Source organism: Chinchilla lanigera, unplaced genomic scaffold, assembly GCF_000276665.1.
Source record: "Chinchilla lanigera isolate Chin_1 unplaced genomic scaffold, ChiLan1.0 scaffold00010, whole genome shotgun sequence".
NCBI classification, from domain to species: domain Eukaryota; kingdom Metazoa; phylum Chordata; class Mammalia; order Rodentia; family Chinchillidae; genus Chinchilla; species Chinchilla lanigera.
This window is the reverse complement of record NW_004955411.1, coordinates 15,621,425-15,639,938: the sequence shown is the minus strand read 5'-3', so window position 1 is coordinate 15,639,938 and position 18,514 is coordinate 15,621,425. Positions and strand designations below refer to the sequence as shown.

At 36.9% G+C, this 18,514-nt stretch overlaps 1 protein-coding gene across 2 annotated transcripts in view; it reads left to right on the top strand.

The window, feature by feature from the left end:
- The window catches only part of Rngtt (RNA guanylyltransferase and 5'-phosphatase), a 280,349-nt gene that overhangs the window by 126,942 nt on the left and 134,893 nt on the right, over window positions 1-18,514 (top strand). Inside the window, exon 12 of one of the 2 annotated variants that reach the window (XM_005377740.2) lies at window positions 3,633-3,701. The exons of the other annotated variant lie outside the window; for it this stretch is intronic. Within the exon in view, the coding sequence (XP_005377797.1) occupies window positions 3,633-3,701 (69 nt within the window). The remainder of the gene's footprint in view (window positions 1-3,632; window positions 3,702-18,514) is intronic. 2 annotated transcript variants of the gene reach the window in all.

Here is an 18,514-nt window from a genome sequence, read left to right as displayed (position 1 = left end):
TTTTTTGGTTTTTCTCCGGTACCGGGAACCGAACTCACGACCTTGCGCTTGCCAGGCAGGCGCTTTTGCTGCTGAGCTAAATCCCCAGCCCCTTAATTTTTTATTTTCATGACAGAAGTGATACTCTTTTGCCATTTTTAGTAATGTAAGTTAAAGTGGAACTTCCCTTTAAACCAGCCTTCTATAGTTAACTTCCAGGAGCAAAACACCTCTAAAATTACGAATATAAATCTGTGGAACTTGGGGTAGGAGTGCTGTTGCAACATTTTTCAGTTGGTTCTTACTGCTTGGATGGCATTTGCAGTGACAGTTTCATACATAATTTGAAGTACAGTGTAACTCAGAAAATAACAGAAATGTGTAAAATGTCTTAAAATGTTGTAGGGATGAAGACACTTTTGTGTAAAAGGTATTCATAAGCAAGTTTGGGCAAATTTTCTTTTTAAGAATTAAGAATAAACAGTAATGTTTCTAATTTAACCTATTACTTTACGTATCTGAATTTAAACATTTAAATAAATTGATAATGTTAACATAATTTTGTTTTAGTAGGCTTTGTTCTTTCTATAAAAATTCTACCTCCTTTTGTATTTGCTTCATAGTACATGCCACAGCCATTTAAAATCCTGTAAATTTTAAGGGGCTATTGAAGGACCATATTTAGGAAGTTTCAAAATCATTAGGGCATTTGCTTTAGAGAGCCAGAGAAGTGTGGTTATTTGCTTATCTTATTAGTTGAAGTCTTATTGAAATCTGAGTGATTTTACTTTTTTAAACTTTGTGATTTGAAACTAGATGTTTGTTGTGTTGGTGTTCTCAGTTTCCTTTTCTGACAAATTGAATCATAGTGCAAAACCCAGGAATACACAAATCATGAGAAGTCATATGGTTTGAATAATAATGTTAATTACCAAACGCATACTAGAACTTTAGTACATAATAGGTAATATTGTAAGTTCTGGTATGTGAAGACCAAAAAAAAAAAAAAAAAAACAGCTGGACATTTTGGCACTTTTTGGGAGGCCAAGTCAGGAGGAAGACCCCAAGTTATGGCACAGCCTGGGAAACAGTGACTTACAGAGACCCTCAAAAAAAGTGGGAGTACTGGGGGTGCAACTCAGTGTGAAGGCTTTGGGTTCAGTCCCATTACTGAGAAAGAAAAGAGAGAAGAGAAAGAAAAATTGCCGGAGTCTGGAGTACTGCTGCAGAGGAACTTCTGTGTGACCTAAGAAGTTTCATCACAGTCCTTTAAATTACCTCATTCATAAAATAAAAGATAGATAATAGGAAGGAGGGGGACAAATCTTTCTCAAGTGGGAAGGGGATCAAGAGGTGGAGGAGAAGACAGGGAAGGGAAAAAGAGTCAAGATGTGTTATGTATGCATGCCATCTCCATACATGAAATGTCAACATTGTGCACTGCAAACATGTACTAATAAAAAAGGCAAATAAAAGATAACTATATAGACTAAAAAAGGAAAGAAAATCAAAAAGTAAAAGAAATATTAGAGTAAAACAAAAAATGAAGTTATTTTCATTTCTGTAGCAGTAAGATCCTGTTATCTAGAGGCTTGCCAACTGTGTGTGTGTGTGTGTGTGTGTGTGTGTGTGTGTGTTTACAAACGGCAGGTGATCAGACTATATGGTGAATGCTTAAATTTTTTTAAAAAAGTAAAAGATGCATTGCTATTAATCCCCCTCAAAATACTTCCTCCCATTTTGAACACACCTCATCCTTTTGCCCCTTTTTGAAGCAGTTTTGAAAGTCTTCATTCATGAGTGTCTTTATAAGATGTGATAAAAAATTCAGTAAATGCAGCTACTGAGGGCCATTCAGAAGAGAGACAAACTTACAAAAACATTTTGAGGTGTCCTCATCTTCCTCAGTCCCTGGATCTGGCAGTGGGCGACTTCTGGCTCTTTTCCAGAGTCAGAGAGATGAAAGGTGAATGTTTTGAATCATTTTAAGACATTGAGGCGGCCAACATCGCAACTCAAGAAATGTGTTTGAAACAAAGGGAGACTATTTTGAAGAGATCAGTGGCAGTGTGATTTTTACCATAATAAAAATTTAAACACTAACTGCATTTTTTATCACATCTCATGTATACAAAACATACATTTTACCATTTTAACTATTTTTAAGTATAAAGTTTAGTGGTGTTAAGTACATTCATGTTTTTTACAACCATCACCACCATCTATTTCTAGAAAATTTTTTTTGAAACAGAAAGTCTTTAAACGCTTAGCTCCTTTATCTCCTTCCTCTATCCTCCTGCTTCTGGCTGTCACTGGTCTAATTTCTCTCTGAGTGTGACAAAGGACTATTACATTTTAAAGGAAATGTACATGTTCAGACTCCAGTTTGAAGTGCACTCAGTTTTCAGAGGAATGACAAATCTTGGAGAAAGAAATGTCAGAGTAGCTGGAATCAGTTTTGGAAGGGCATCACAGATTTTATTGCATTGAAGAGATACTTCCAAGTTTTGGTTGTTGCTCTTGGAAAGCACCTTTTTGTAAGCGTAGTACTTTCAAGTGCATGCGACTGTGATGAAAGGAATCTACAGTATAGCACATAGCGTAGCCAAATTTTGAAGACCTATTTGAATCCCAGAGGTATCCTGAATTTCCTGTTAGTTGACAAGATTCTAGGTAACATGACAGTAACTGACTCTGTGAAAGTCCATTGTGCCTTTTCCTTGCAGTGTAGAAGTTATTGTTGGGGCTTCTATCAGTGGTATGTGTGTGAAGTTCTTCAAAATAATAAAAATCTGCGAAAGGGAAGGATTTAAAACTGCTGAGAATTAATTAGTTTTGCATTTGTAATTCTCTTTAGTAGATATATTGAAAAACTGAGTTTTATTTTATACTGCATATCCTTTGTAAAGAAATTTTCTGCTTGAAAAAACAGAAAAGACAAAAAAGACAGACTAAAAAATTTTTTTGATGAGTTTTGGAAAACATAGTCTGTGTTTTATAGTCTAATTTCCATGTGTGGCTTCAAATTCATGTTCCCAAGCAAGTGTATTGGCTATGTTCTTTGTGTATTCTTGTTTTTTATCCTCTTTATTACTTCTCATAATTTATACTTCCAGTTGGGGAGGAGTCTCTGCATCTTCCTTTATTTTGTACTGGTTTAGCTGTGCATTTAAAAATGTTTTCAATAGTTCATCCATGATCATTTTACTTTATTTTTTTGGTTGCCATGTAATAGTACATATTTATGAGGCACAATGTGATATTTTTGATTCCTGTGTGTGTTGGGTGATGATCAACTCAAGGTAGCTAGTATATCCATCACCTTTAAATTTACCATTTTTTTATAGTGGGTATATTCAAAATCTGTTTTGAGATACATAATACATTTCTACATCCATCCTCTTTATCCATTATTTTGGTTGTTGTAGTTAGGACTGTTCAAGATATCTTGTCTATCTTGTAATAGAAATATTCCTGTATGTTTGAAAAATCTTAAGAGTATGTTAACCAAGATATCTTTGGATTAGCGCTTCCCTATTTTTAAATTTTAGTTCTTACAATTTATGTATTTTTACTAAAGCTTATCAAGAAATTAAAATAATTTTAAAGTAGTTTTTATATTGCTAAATAATACATGTGTAATTTTTTTACAGTTACTTGAAGGGAATTTTGCCAAAGAAGTCAGCCATGAAATGGATGGACTTATTTTTCAGCCTATCGGAGTAAGTTTAGCTTCCTACCTTCAATACTTACAGATATATACAGAAAGTACACATTCTTCAAACATGTTTACTTAGGATTGCTTACTGTTGTGATCATTGCTTTCCTTTAAGATAAACTATTCCCTATGAAAGGTTTTATTTATATCACACTGTATATAATAGTAAAATGACTACCTGTTTGCTTTTCACTCAGGTTAAGAAAAACATTCTTGGCCATTATTTTTTAAGGACGTTAGTCTTTTATATAATTACCTTTCTTATAATTCTTATAAAACAAATGCTAATTTACATTTATTTACTAGAAATCGTCTGATAATATTAAATACACGCTTATTTCCTTTTGTGGCTCAGTCCTACATACTTAAGTATTAATATCTTTGAAACTTCATTTTCCTGAAGATGAGGGAAATTCAGACTTGTCAATCCTTGAAGAAAAATAGAACTTTGAAATATCCCATGTCAGATTTTTGAAATGCACTGAAGAACTTGCATCAATTTAATGGTTGGGTTGTTTATTTAGAGTAAGTTGTGTCTTACTCTGTGGCACCGTTTATGTGCTAGGCCTGATAATTCTGTGCGTTTTGTGCATGGTAGGGTGTTTAGCAGCAGACTTGGCCTCTGCTTATTAGAAGCCAGTTAAATACCTGTTCCTCGTCCCCATTTGTTAACCAGTATTGCATAAAACAAAGTTTTCCAAAGCATGGCACATCAAAGAGAATTAGTAGCACAGAGAAAGTTGTTAGAGAAGGAACTCACCCCAAGTATATTGGTTAGAAAATTTAGAAGAGGTTAGGGAAAAAATAGGTAAGAGAAGAGGAAGAGATTAGAAGTATGGCTGGAGAACAAAGAGGGATCACACTAATTTTGGAAACTGTGCAGAAGACTGGAGGGAATGAGGGAGAAGAGACCAAAAGAACAGAACAAAACAACCACAGCCACAAGAAAACCACGTTCACACTCATATAAAAACAAAATCAAACAATGGAGAAAGAAACAAACAAACAAAAAAATCAGAAGCAAAGCCACAACAACAAAAAACAAACGAGAGAGAGAAAAAACCAGTCCACTTCCAGGTTTGTCCCTGTTGTCACTGGTAGACAATGTGTGGAGATCAGAGTCCTGACCTGTGCTGATCTATCCCGGCAAGCCAGGAGCAGGTTTTTGGCAGGGTAGTGGATTATCTCAGCGGGACCACACCTTCTGCCTGAGACCAGACCCATTCAGCCTGGAGCTGTCCTCAGTGCATCTTCCCTGGGCCTGAGCCCAGCTGGGCGCTGCTAGATGGAGCTGGCAGCTGCTGTGAGTCCTGAGCCCAGCCAGCCCCTCTCCAAGATGGCCAATCGCTCTGGCCCGGGAGGACTGAGCCCGAGCACTCACCACCAGCCAATGCACTCCTTCACGTCCTTTGCCCCTCCTCTGCTGTGCCTCCCTCCTCTGCTGCGCCTCCCTGTGGAGGCCTCTGGGGTTGCCAGTGTCACCGTGTGTCCGCAGGTCTGAACCACGGCTCTTGTGCAGAGTCCCGTCTCAGGGAGAAGGCTCCGCTGGCTGTCTCTTTCTTCATTGAAGTTTCTCTTTTCACTCTCTCCATAGGCTTCAGTTTGCCCTTCAGATCTTTCCTGGGTCCAGGGGACGCACTTTCCTCCCGCTTGTCTTCCCCATGTCGCCATATTCCAGTGTCTGGATGGTAACTCTCAGAGGCTTTCTCTGCTGGGCAGCACTCAGCTATCTTGATGCCTTGCTGTTTGTATTCTAGTAACTGCATTTGTTTTTTTAAATTATAGAACTTTGTAATTGATGCCTGGCAAAGGACGTCTCCCTGTTTGTCAGGAGTTTTGAAAATATTTGTAAATGTTTGGTTTGATGTAAAAGTTTCAGAATCAGTTTGTCCTGTGACCCTAAAATTCTTGTAGGAATAGCTTTGAATTTAGATCAATTTGGAGAAAAATCAACATCTTATAATGAATAAATTATGGTTCTTTTCAGCTATTTTTCTCTTTCTCTACCTTTTTTTTTATTGCCATTCGGCTAATTTCTAGACTTCTTTTTCTGTTTTTAAAGTCAGTGGTGTCGTATTTTCTCTTTATTTGGTAGTTCTAGTGTTCTGCCAACACTCTTACTTTATTGATTCAACAGTCATGCTCAGTAATGTTTTTTTCTTTTTTCTTTTAAAGAGAATGAAAAAATAAAACTTCAAAACAAGATAATAGAAGGGCAACAATGGTTAATGTATTGCATATTGTTACCTTTAAATTAGTTAATCAGAGTACAAGATACAGGCATTTAATTGTCCAAACAGTATTAGCATATACCACCAGGGATTTAGCTCAGCAGCACAGTGCCTGTCTGGAAACGTGAGATTGTGAGTTTGATTCCCAGCAGCCCCCCCTCCCCCCGCTCCTCCCTATATATATATATATATAGGATATATATATATAAGGATTATATATATATATTATATATAATATATATGGATATATATAAGGATATATATATATAAGAGGATATATATGTAAGGATTTCTCATATATATATATATATATATATAAAAGGGCATACCTTACTTTTCAGTGAACTAAGAGAAATGAGAGGTATAACTGCCTTAACTATATGTTTCCTTTTTCTTCTTTTCTCCATTCTTCCATTCTAGTTTCTCTTTTGTTTTGAAGTTTTTTCCCATTTTACAATATCTATTTTACATTTTTACTCTTTCGGTTTCTCACACTAGGGAAAAATATGTTTAAACATGTGCATCAGGTTTATTTCACTTATGAGTATGGTCTGGAGTTGCATCCATTTACCAATAAAAGTCTCCAGTTTATCCTTCTTTATGGTTGAGTAGTACTCGATTGTATAAAAAGACCACATCTTTCCTTATCCATTCTTCAGTTAATGGGCATTTGGGTTGTTTCCAAGATCTAGTTTTTACAAACTGTGCTGCTATAAACATGGGTGTGCGTATCTTGCTGTGGTACAATGTTTTTAATTTTCTGGGAAGATACTGAGAGGGGAATAGCTGGGTCAAATGGAACCTCCAATCCTAGTTTTTTTTTTCCGGTACCGGGTACCGAACTCACGACCTTGCGCTTGCCAGGCAGGCGCTTTGCCGCTGAGCTAAATCCCCAGCCCCTCCAATCCTAGTTTTTTTGCGGAATCCCCACACTGATTTATCCATAGTGGTCGTGATAAATAATCTTAATTCTAGTTTTATACATTGGCCAAGACCTCTAGTCTGACTAAATATTACTGTAATTGAGTGTAGAGGAAGATATTTATACCTTGTTTTCAGTCTCCGGGGGAAGGCTATATTTCAAAATTTTCCTCAAAGTGATTTCCCTTGAAAGGAAGGTGTCTTAGTTACTTTTCTTGTGGCTGAGACAAAATACCCAACACTCAAAAGTTAAAGGGGGTGGTAAGGCTTACTGTACTTAGCTTACACATCCTGTGTTTTTTCTCAGTTTGTAGAGGTTTAGTGATTGCATCAATCTGATTACCTGTTATTGATCTGTTCAAATGTTTTATATCTTGTTTAATTTAGGCAGACCATTTTTATTTAGGAATTTATTTCTTCTTGATTTTCTAATTCATTGGACTATAAACTTTTGAAATACTTTCTGATAATTTGGATTTCAGCAGTATATGTTATAATTTGATTTTTTTGTATCTAATTTTATTAATTTGGCCTGCTCTTTCTTTTGATAAGTTTGGCTAGGGGCTTATTATTTTATGTTTTCAAAAGAACCACCTTTTTGACTAATCATTTGTATTTTTTTAGTCTCAATTTCAAAAATTTCTGCTCTGATGTTTATTATTTTTTTCCTTCTGGTATTCATGCATTCTGTTTGTTCTTTTTTTTTTTTTTTTTTTTGTTTTTCTCCCGTACCGGGAACTGAACTCACGACCTTGCGCTTGCCAGGCAGGCACTTTTGCCGCTGAGCTAAATCCCCAGCCCCTCTGTTTGTTCTTATTTTTCTAGGCTCTTGAGATATTTGGGATTGCTGCATTTTGGGATTGCTGCGTTTTTCTATTGTAGGCACTTGTACAGCTATAAATTTGCCTCTTACAACTATTTTGTGTTTCATACATTTTGGTATGTTTCCATTGGTGTTTAATTACAGCAATTTTTTATTTCTCTCTTGATTTCTTAAGAGACCCATTCATGGTCAAGAGTACATTATTCAGTCTTTACGTGTTTGTATAGTTTTTGTGATTTCTTTTGCTGTTGATTTCAAGTTTCATTTCACTGTTATCTGATAAGATGCATGAGATTATTTCTTTCATATTTATTGGGACATGCATTATGATCTAAAACATGGTCTATTTTGAAGAAATCCCTAGGGAACTGAAAAGAATGTGTGTATTCTGCTGCATTGGATGAAACACACTGTAAATATCTTCTAGATTCCTTTGATCTATAGTGTAAATTCTCCACTTTAATGCTGATGGCTTTTTTTTTTTTGAACCAGGAATCAAACTCAGGACCTTGTGCTTACCAGGCAGTTGCTTGTTGTTTCTCTGTAGATTTTTTTTTTTTTTTGTCTGCTTGACCTATGTGTTTGTGAGAATGAAGTATTGAAATGCCTCATTATTAGTGTATTGTATTATTTTATGTCAAGTAGTATTTGTTTTATGAAAGTGGGCAGGCTGACATTTATTGCATATATATTTACAATTTTTATCTCTTCTTGTCGAATTCTCTTTATCAGTATGTAGTGGTCATCTTTGTGTCTTCTGATCAATATTGGTTGGAAGTCACCTTGTCAGATACAACAATAGCTACTCACAGTGATCCTCCTGTCTCAGCCTCCAGAGTGCTGAGATTACACATTTGTGCTACCACACCAAATTTGGCACTTTTAACAGGTTTTACCATTCTTTTTCTTGAATTTTTGCCAGTTTGACTATGCTGTGTTATGTGGAGGTTCTTAACTGATTGTGTCCCTTTGGGATTTTTAAATGCTTTGTCTTAAAATTCTTCACTTTTGGGAATTTTTCTGCTAAAATTTCATTGAATAAGTTTTTAATACTTCTAGCATCTATTTCTACACCGTTGTTGAGTGTGATGATTCTTTTTTTTTGGTACCAGGAATTGAACTCAGGACCTTGCACTTGCCAGGCAGGTGCTTGTGCCACTGAGCTGTATCCGCGGCCTGGTGATTCTTAATTTTTTCTTTTAGAGTCATCTAGGAGCTCTTAGATAATCTTTTGATTGTTTATTGTTAAGTTTTCTTTATTACTGACTAGGTGTTCTAGGACCTCCACTTTAAAGTCCTGATACCCCTTTTTCTGACTCATTTTGGTTACTGTTGACTTTCAGTTGGTATTTTATTTGACTCAATGAGGTCTTCATTTTCAGATTTCCTGAGAGGATCTTTTGTAGAGCACCTGTCTCCTTACTCAGATGGTCCTACGTTGTTTTCCTTAATTCATTCAGTTGCTAATTTGTGTCTTTTTTGAAGTCATTGCTCAGTTTAGTTAATGATTCATTCAGTAACTTATTTGTGTCTTAATGTCATTTTAATTATCAGTTTTTAAAGTTCTTCAGTATTTCTTCTAGTTTAGTATCTATGTGGCATCACCTTTTGAGTTCTTTTTTTAAGGATCTGTTGCCTTGTTCTCTCACTTTATTGTGTTTCTGTTTTGAGGTTTGTTTCTCTGTTGGGAAGGATTTCTCTTCCATTGTCATGTGGTGGTCTTTTTACTAAATGGCTAGATGTTCACAGTGTGCGCTGGGATTTTGTTGAGATAGTCTAGCTATGTAGTTCCAGCTGGCCTTAAATTCACTGTGTAGCCCAGTTTAGCCTTGAAGTCATGGTGATCCTTCTGCTTCAGCCTCCCAAGGTCTGGGATTACAGGTGTGCACCACCACGCCCGGCAGTGTAGTCTGGAAAGTTTCTACTCAGTCTGCTCTGGCTGCTGGGTTCAGGCCCTGCCACTGTGTTGAAAGGAGATAATAACTACTCAGCATTTGAGAAGGTAACTATATATTGTCAGGTAATTAAGAAGTTGTGTATGAAGATCTCTAATACAGTATCTTGCTATCCCAGGAATGACAGAGAGAGAAGTAAAATATAGTAGACCACAGAAAATTAAACGCCAGTGATACTCAGATCAGCACTAATCGCATATTTAGAGAGGAGATAAAATGATACAAAGGAAAACAAAGGAGTGTGATAGTTAACGTGTCAATTTGGGTAAGAAACGTCCAACTCATTGGACTAGCACAGTTCTGGGTATAGCTGAATAGATTTATTGAGAGCAAGAGACTCAAGCCTGTGAGTGGCACCAACTAATAGGTTTATAGCCTGAATGGAATAAAAAGGGGAAAGAAGGAGGAAGTCTGAGTTTCTCCAAGGAGCTCCATCCAGTCTTTGTCATCGCCTTAGACCTCTGTCCCAGCCTTCTAGTGCCGACCCTTCAGCCTTCCAATAGGACTGTGCATCGAGCTCCAGGTCTTCTGCCTTAGATATTCCTAAGAAGCTGCTTTTGGTATCGGAATCAATGACTAAACAACATAAGAGTGTTATAGAGCCGAACAAAAACCAATACACATAGGTGTACGCTCATGTAAAGGTAGAAGACTAAACTTTATTATTACATGAAACAGTAGTAATAGACAAGCAAAAAAAGTACAAAAGAGAAAAATGGAAAAGTATATACATTGAAACAGTAACAACCACAAAAGAACAGTTGTTCTGCTGTCTTGGTTCGGATGAATGTCCCTGAGCATTTTGTCAACGCGGTTCTTTAGCCCACTACGTTGAAGCACCTCGAGTGCTCTCAGGGACCATGGCGTAGCATCAGAGCCACTCTCTCCAGGAGGTCCTGGCCTTGGGCTCCCTGGCCGCGCATCTGGCGTGGCCTTACAGTGAGCTCTGCTGCTTCTTTCTTTCATGTCATAGGCACACTTGACTCCTGCTTGTGCTGCATTTTCTCTGCTCTTCCTCTGGTCTATGAATTCAGCAGCATGTGAGGGCTGGGAAAGAACAGCTCCAGTTAGCACTGGCCTGGCAGTTGTCTGTACTGCTGATGCTTGCACCCTCGCTGTTGTCGTCCTCTGGTTTTCTCTCAGCTTACCCTCTGACCCTCCCAGCTGCTTTGCCAGATGCTGAGAGGTACAAAAGCCTAACCCAGGAGACTGCTGACCGTCTCTCAGTGTCCCCCACTGCTCACCACTTCTGTCTATGCCTCGGTTCCCCAAGTCTCCCTGGCTTGCAGTCGTCTCAGTGCCCCATGCCACGGAGCTGTGTGAGTAGAGATCAGGACATCTTGCCCAACCAGAGTCCTCCATGTTTCTCTCTGGCGCAGGATTCCCACAGTGCCTGGGATCAAGGAAACCCTTCCTTTTGTGAATTATCCCTCTCCATGTCCTAGTGCAATTACTACTGGCTTGCCTAGCACTGAGGTCCGTGGCTAGAGTGAGGCCTACTAAGTGGCATTCTACTGCTTTGCTTCTGTGAAGCCAAAAGTAATGCGCTTTTATTTCTTCTTGAACCATTATTACTTGTCAGGTAGCTTTAGAATGAAAGTCCTTAAATGGCTATTCTTAACAGCAGTAAAGATCTCCTTCAGAATGCCTTGCTTTTGCTTATACTACAAAAAGAGGTAGCTACTTCTTTTGCCACTTCTTTTGCCTACGGCCTCAAAAGCTGTTATATTTTGGTCTCAAAAACTATGGGCTTCTCTAAGGTTATTAATCCTTTCCTTTCTTAATTATCTTTTGTGTACAATGTCTAAGGTAATGGTTTTGGCTGGTCAGGTAGGTTTAGAAAATGTTTATTAGTGGAGTGAAAATACATCTTGGTGTGCATGTAATTTTTCAGATTTGCCTTGTTTTACATTTTACTGGGTCAGCAGCATTTAATTTTATAGCTGTCTTGCTGCACATGCGTATGTTGGAATCTAATATATCTTTCTTTCCAGAAACTTTATTCTTTAAATTCCCACCTTGTTTCCTTACAGTCTGGAATCCGTATACCTATTCTTTCTGAAACATTAGCATCACCCTTTGCCCTTTGCTCATTCTCCTTAGGTACTTCTCAGTGGGATCATATGGAGATCAGTGTATGTGAATGAATATGAATCAGTACTTAAGAATTCTTCTTTTTGACATTAGCTGGTGAAAATGCCTGAGGTAATGAATTTTTAATAAAAGGGAGAATATACTCTCTTATTTGACTGTTTTAGAGATAAAGATAATATATCTGATAAATGGAAATTTAAATGATTAAAATAGGTAAAATAGACTTAGAAAGTTTGATAAGTATAATATGGCTATATTCCTGTTAATTTTTTTCTCCTGCCATGACTCCTTTGGAATTTTTATATACTTCCTAAATTATTAAGATTACACAGTATATAGAATGACTGTAAAAGGATCACATTTTATTTATCAGTGGACCTTTACAGTTTCTTCCAAAAGTGTTAATTTATCTATAAATGATTTTTAGATCAGTTTGTTTATGGATGACATATCTAGAAAAATTCTTGCAAAAAAAATTACCTATTTTGGTAAGTTTAATTGATGATGGAGCAAGATACTATGCTAGTAGTCTCAGCTCATTTAAAAATTTTTTTCAATGCACTTTTAATGATTCACTGTTTCTTGATATGTTTCATTTGTGATTGTAATTTCTCATGCTCATTTTCTAACTCCTGTCTTTTTTGTGTGGTGTTGGAGACTTAACCTAGGGACATTTGCATGCTAAGTAGCTACTTTATGACTTAGTTACATTTCTGGCCTGGTAATAAGAGTTTTGCAGTTAAAGTTTAGGTACCTAACATGGTGAATTTATGGTGCTAAATATATGTATGTGTGTGGTGGGCTTTGCTGGGGATTGATCTCAAGGCTTCAAGTGCCTGACAAGCACTCCACCACTGAGCTATACCTTGGTTTATTTTTTAAGAGCTTACCGTACCAACTTAAACTCAAGATTTTAAGTTTCAACACTAAAACCTTTCACTGTGTGTGTTGCGTACCCTCTGCTGGGATCTTCTACCCCGAGCGTCGCTTGGGCAGCGCGCTTGTTGACTTGGTGACTGCACAGCTTACTGAGTATGCCAGGCATTGCTGACAGACGTCATTGCAACCAGTCAGTTCCTGTTTGCAGGAGATGTACTCCAAAGGCTGTTTATATCAAGTATTTTTTGTGTACTTTTTATTTAGAACATTGTATTTGCCTTTGGTGTTTGTTTCTAGTGAAATCTAATAATCAGTTCTGGTTATTTTCTTTATTCCATGTTTATTTGTAAAAAATAACGTAATTTTGTGCTGCAATCTATAAAAACTTATTGTAAGTATATTAGATCCAGCTTTTAAATTTCTCCAGAACTCAGTGATACTCTTTTGCAATCCAAAATGGACACATGTGGGACACCGAGGCTGAGTAGAAAGGAAGGGCCAGAGGATCTGCAAAAGAAAAAACTTTAGAAAGGAGAAATGTTAGCATATCAGAGAGGAAAAGCCTATGTTGTAAAATGGAAAAAGAAAAAACTGCTATTAGGAAAAACTATTAACTGTTGTTAGCTGTCCATAATACAGAAATGATAGAACTTGAAAGAAGAAACAAAACTAAAAACATTCTAATAGTGGTCAGTGATTATAATAATTCAGTGGATGGCATTGACAGAGTTGATGAACATCTAGCAAGCTGTCCTGTAATCAAAAAGTGAGGAAAAATATTTGTGTGCCTTCTGGACCAAACAGTATGGAATTCATTTATTATTTATTAAAACAAGGGGGTTCAAGAAGTCACTTATAGTTTCGATTAGGTCCAACAGACTAAATAATTGAAAAATACAGGATGGCAGAATGCCAACCAGGATGTCCACATTGACATCTTCACCATTTCGTTTAGTGGGTAGACATTTTATTACCCACAGAAAAAATGAAAAGCCAACATGACAATGTAAAGGGTGTTGTTCAAAGAGAGACAGTAATGCAAAAAGACTAGCTACTACTGTCCAGATTGTACAGCATTGTGTATTGAATGTTTTAAGATATACCATAGGCTGACAATTTATAAAATTGTCATTTTTATATTTCCTGTTATATTGTCTTACAAAAATTTATGAAAAAAAAATGGCAGTTTTTGGTCATCCTGTATTTAAATAATTGGACTGGTAAGTAGTTAATTAGCAAAAGAGCATTTTCCTACAAGAAAGATGGTGGTACTCGGTCTTATGTATACTCCTTCTGCTTTAATTCAGTGGTTCTTTGACATGCCTTCCATATCTTTATCAAATCTCCTAAAGATATTCTGAGTATAACTATATATTAACTGTGCTGTCTCTAATAGACTTCAGTTTAACATGAATCCATTCAGGGTAAGCAGGAGGCAATTTTTCCCCTTATCTGCAAAATTTCATTATACTCAATTCTCTAGCATGTTATTTTAAAACTATTTTGTTTTTGCAATTTTGACTTTCGATCCTCCTGTACAGGCTTGTTTTCCTAATTTTTGCTCACTGTGATTTTGTTTTAGACCACCACTACAAAAGTCTTCCTTGTATATTCCACTTCTATGCTTTAGACTTACTGAATCCCCAGGTTCAGAGTCTACTTGTTTCTTATATAGAAATTTATGACTTTTCTACCCCTTAAAAAAGCCAAGTACAAGTTTCCATTAAAACATATGAACTTGGATGACAATATCAGACTTTATTTATGATATTCTGCTAAAGAGAGCAGAATTTAATATTTTTCTAATTTCTTAAAAATTAATTAAGATTATTGGTATTTTTTAGGTATACATTACAATCACAGTCAGTATAGGGAATTTGTACCTGTACATGATACATCTTGAATTCTTTTTTTCCCCCACATCCCTACCCTCCCTTTAACCCCTCTTCCTTTCTAATTCTTGACTCTTACATTTGCTCTTTGTGGCCTTAAAAAAAGCAATACTTAAGATACTTTTCACCTTGTTCTTCGAGATTGAAATCATTGTGCTTATACATTATCATCAAGGTACTTGCTGTTACCAGGTGAGATGGCCTTTTTTGGTTGTCTATGCACATTCAAAGAAAACACCTTAATTTTCCTTTTCAGCTGTTCTAAGTCTTCTGTACAACAAAGTAAGAAGAGAGTTGATTACTCACAGGTGTGACTTCCAATAGTGAGAAAAGATATGATTTTAGATGGTTCAGGGACAAGGAATTAAATGACATTGTCTCATGCAATGAGAAATTTAGTCTTTTTCTGGATTTTATTCAGTCTTTCGTATTGCAAGGAGAAAGTCTGTTTCTGGTTTTTAATATCTAAGATAGGCTAATCTTTCATTTTTCAGCAGGGCAGTGTTGGGCCCACTTTTAGGCTTTCCAGTAGGCAGTAAATCTACTGCAGTTAATGTTATTAATTTCCATTATATCTAATTTTAGAAACACTGACTAGTTAGGGTAAGCAATAATATCACTTTCTATTTATGAGTATGTATAAATGGCATATTATTTGGCTTGAAGTTTCCATTTAAAAGTACACATTTTAGATTTTTAGAATGAATGAATTTAAGTAAAAATAGTAAATAGTATTGGTGGTTATTTAGATATGGCATAAGTTGTGAAGACGGTACGCAAAAAATTAAAATTTAGAAAATACTTAAGATACTTGATTAGTTGTTATATTAGTTTCCTGTGGCTACTTTAACAGCACCATAAACTTGGTGGCTTAAAACAATACATACTCGTTCACTTAAAGTTCTGGAAGTCAGAAGTTTAAAATTAATTTTACTGGGTTGATGTCAACACATTGGCAGGGCCTTTCCTTCTGAAGGCACGAGGGGAGAGTACATTTTCTTCTCTTTCACAGCTTCTGTTACTGCGTTCTTTGCATTTCGTGGTGGTGGTCCCTTCATCTTCAAATCCAGTGGTGTAACAGTGCATCTTGCTTCAGTGGTCACATTGCTGTCTTGTTTGTAAATCTCCCTTTACTTTTCTCAGATAAAAACACTTGTTATTGCATTTAGGACTCACCTGGGTAATCCAGGAGCCTCTCTCCATCTGAAAAGAGTCATGATTTAATCATACCTCAAGTTCTCCTTTACCAAAAAAGATTCCTAGGTTCTTGAATATCTGTGGGGGCCATTTTTCAGAGTGTCATAATTTTCATAGTTTAATATAACATTTCCCCCTGATAGCTATAGTCCTTCACATCCAGTGTAATCTCTTATTTTGTCTTGTAAGATTTGTAAATCATCTTTCTTTGTTAGGCTTTAAAGGCAAGTTCTCAATATGAAGTTTAGGACCCTCAGTCAGACTCAGAACTTGTTTGCTTGATCTTCTGGACTGAAACTTCTAGCTTTCGATGTTTCCATAAACATATCTCCTGTCATTCTTCAGCATTAGAGAAAGTGACCTACAGTGACCTTCTCACAGTGTAGTGTTGCATCTGTTTGCCTGATTTAACTAACAGTTCAAGCTAGTCAAGAAAGGAACTGTTTTGATTGACCAGCCCAGCAGTGTGAAGTGGTAAGACTACATAAAGTGCAGAAGTCTTGGGGATGGGCAGGCAGAGCTTGATTTGAACCTGTAATCTGTCTCCTGCTACCAAAAAATTATGAAGGAGAAAGACGACTGTTGGTACATCTGCCCATGAAAAAATCCTTTGACAGAAATGTGTTTGGCAGTAGTTAATTATCTTAGCCAGAGGTTAATTCTCTTAAAATTACAATGAGTGAAGCGGGCATGGTGGCATACATGTGTACTCTACGAAGCTTGGGAGACTGAAGCACAAGGATCACAATTTTGAAGCTAGCCTGGGAAACCTAGTGAGACCCTGCCTTAAAAAGGAAACAGGGATCCAGTTCAGTGCAGAGGCCATAGGTTCAATCCGCAGTAAAGTCCCACTTGCCCCCCCCCCCCAGTTATACTGAAGTCAGATAAAAATTAGAATTTGTGAGGAGAATATATTTTGAATCTTGACTAAATGTTGAAGATAGCGATAAGGACACTATATTAAAGTGATAATTTTATTCAAAGCAAATTGCCCAAAAGTCATTTCAGAAGAAAAGCATTTTAAGCTTTTGATACTATGTTTTATTTTTAGAGGCACAACCATGTACCATCCAGAGTGACAAATAGATTTACTTACTACTTTATAAGAAAAAGGAGAAATAAAGTTAATCAATGGTTTAATTAAGAAACACTTGTAGGGTGTTTCTTTGTATTTATTAAGAAATGTATCAGTATCTAACTTTGAGTAAAGCAGTCATTAATCATGAAAGCTTCGATTCAAATATAATAAAATCAGTCATATTTACAGAATTAAAGAAAATGAGCTGAATAAGGTTCCTCCAGGATTATCTACTTCAGATCTGTAATCTTCAAGATTCTGGGCTTCTGTCAGTTGGCTCAGGATACTGCACTGAGGTGTGGGTCAGTAGGTAAGGATTCAGCTTACGTCACAGCAGCCCTGATTTATTGCTTTAAATATTGTGCTTCTTAGTAAGGCCATGTCTTAAAAAGGGCTTTGCTTGCTAAGTAAGTGAAGTTTAATCAGCTACTTTTTTGAGAAACTGTTAGTGGTTTTTCATCATTGCAAAATCAGTATAAATTTTCTGCTGCTTTTTTCACTTGAGCCTGTTATTAACCCATTTATGCCAAGGGTTGCAGTTTTTCCAGTTATTGTGTGAAATTCGTATGCGTTATATGGAAAAATTCAGGAACAAGAATGTGAAGAGAAAAAAATTTACTATGTTGCATTGTTACATGCTATTTCAAAAATGGAGCACTAGGCATAAAAGGACGAGTGTATATACTGCCCACACTTTTAAAAATACTGTTCTATGACTTCTGTAGCACCACATGCTCCTAATTTTCTTCTAGTGTTTTGCTATTTCTTCCTTGTCTTGTTCAAGCTCTTTGTCCTTTTCTGTTTTGTGTTGGTTTTTTAGGTGCTGGGAATCGAACCCAGGACTCTACACTTGCCAGGCAGGCACTTGTGCTGATGGGCTAGATCCCCGGCCCTCATTGTCCTTTGTTAGCCATTGAAGTTTAGAATTTCTTGAAGCTTTCTGATCACCTGCTGTCTCACATGCAAGACTTTAATTCACTCTTATCAGCCTCTGATTCAGACTTCTGTAGACTCTAGATTTGGTTATCTGGTTGCCTGCCCTGGTACTGCTTTTGGAATGTCTCAGAAACATTGAACTCTAGCTTTACTCTGAAAATAGTCAAACAAGCAAACATACAGAGTGTGTGAATTCGTTGTTTTCTATTTCAGTTATTTAAATCAGAACTTCAGTTGATTTCTCTGGCACCTTCTCTTTTTGCCACCTCAAGTCTGTCTTTTATCCTCTAAATGTCTCTTAATTTGCCCCTGTTTTACTCCATTGGCTGTACCACAATTCTGAGTTGTCCTCATTGCTTCTTGTCTGCAGTGGCATTCTAACTGGTCTTGGAACATCCACTCTTGTCTTCCTCCAATCTTTTCTTCGTTCTTCATCCACATTGATTTTCCTTAATCACTTATGTGTTCTGCTTGTTCATCCAGTGAAAGACCAAAATTAGATTTGGAGACAGGGCATTCTTTTTTGGAGGTGGGTTGGTTGGAAGCGGGGGTGGAATGTGTTAGGAACTGGGCCTGGGTCTTGCCCATGCTAAATAAGCACATGCTTTACCATTGAACTGTACCCCCATCCACTCTTTTATCACCTGTTGCCATTTGGTTTCTCCATGGCTTTTGCTGTTGACTCAAAAATAACTTTAGAAACCCTCAGCCCCACGCGCCCTGCGCAGCAAGAGCCAGTGTTCCAGGAGTGGCTAGACACCTGGGCTCGAGTCTGTGCTGGCCCACACCGCCATGGTTCCCAGCTGAAAGG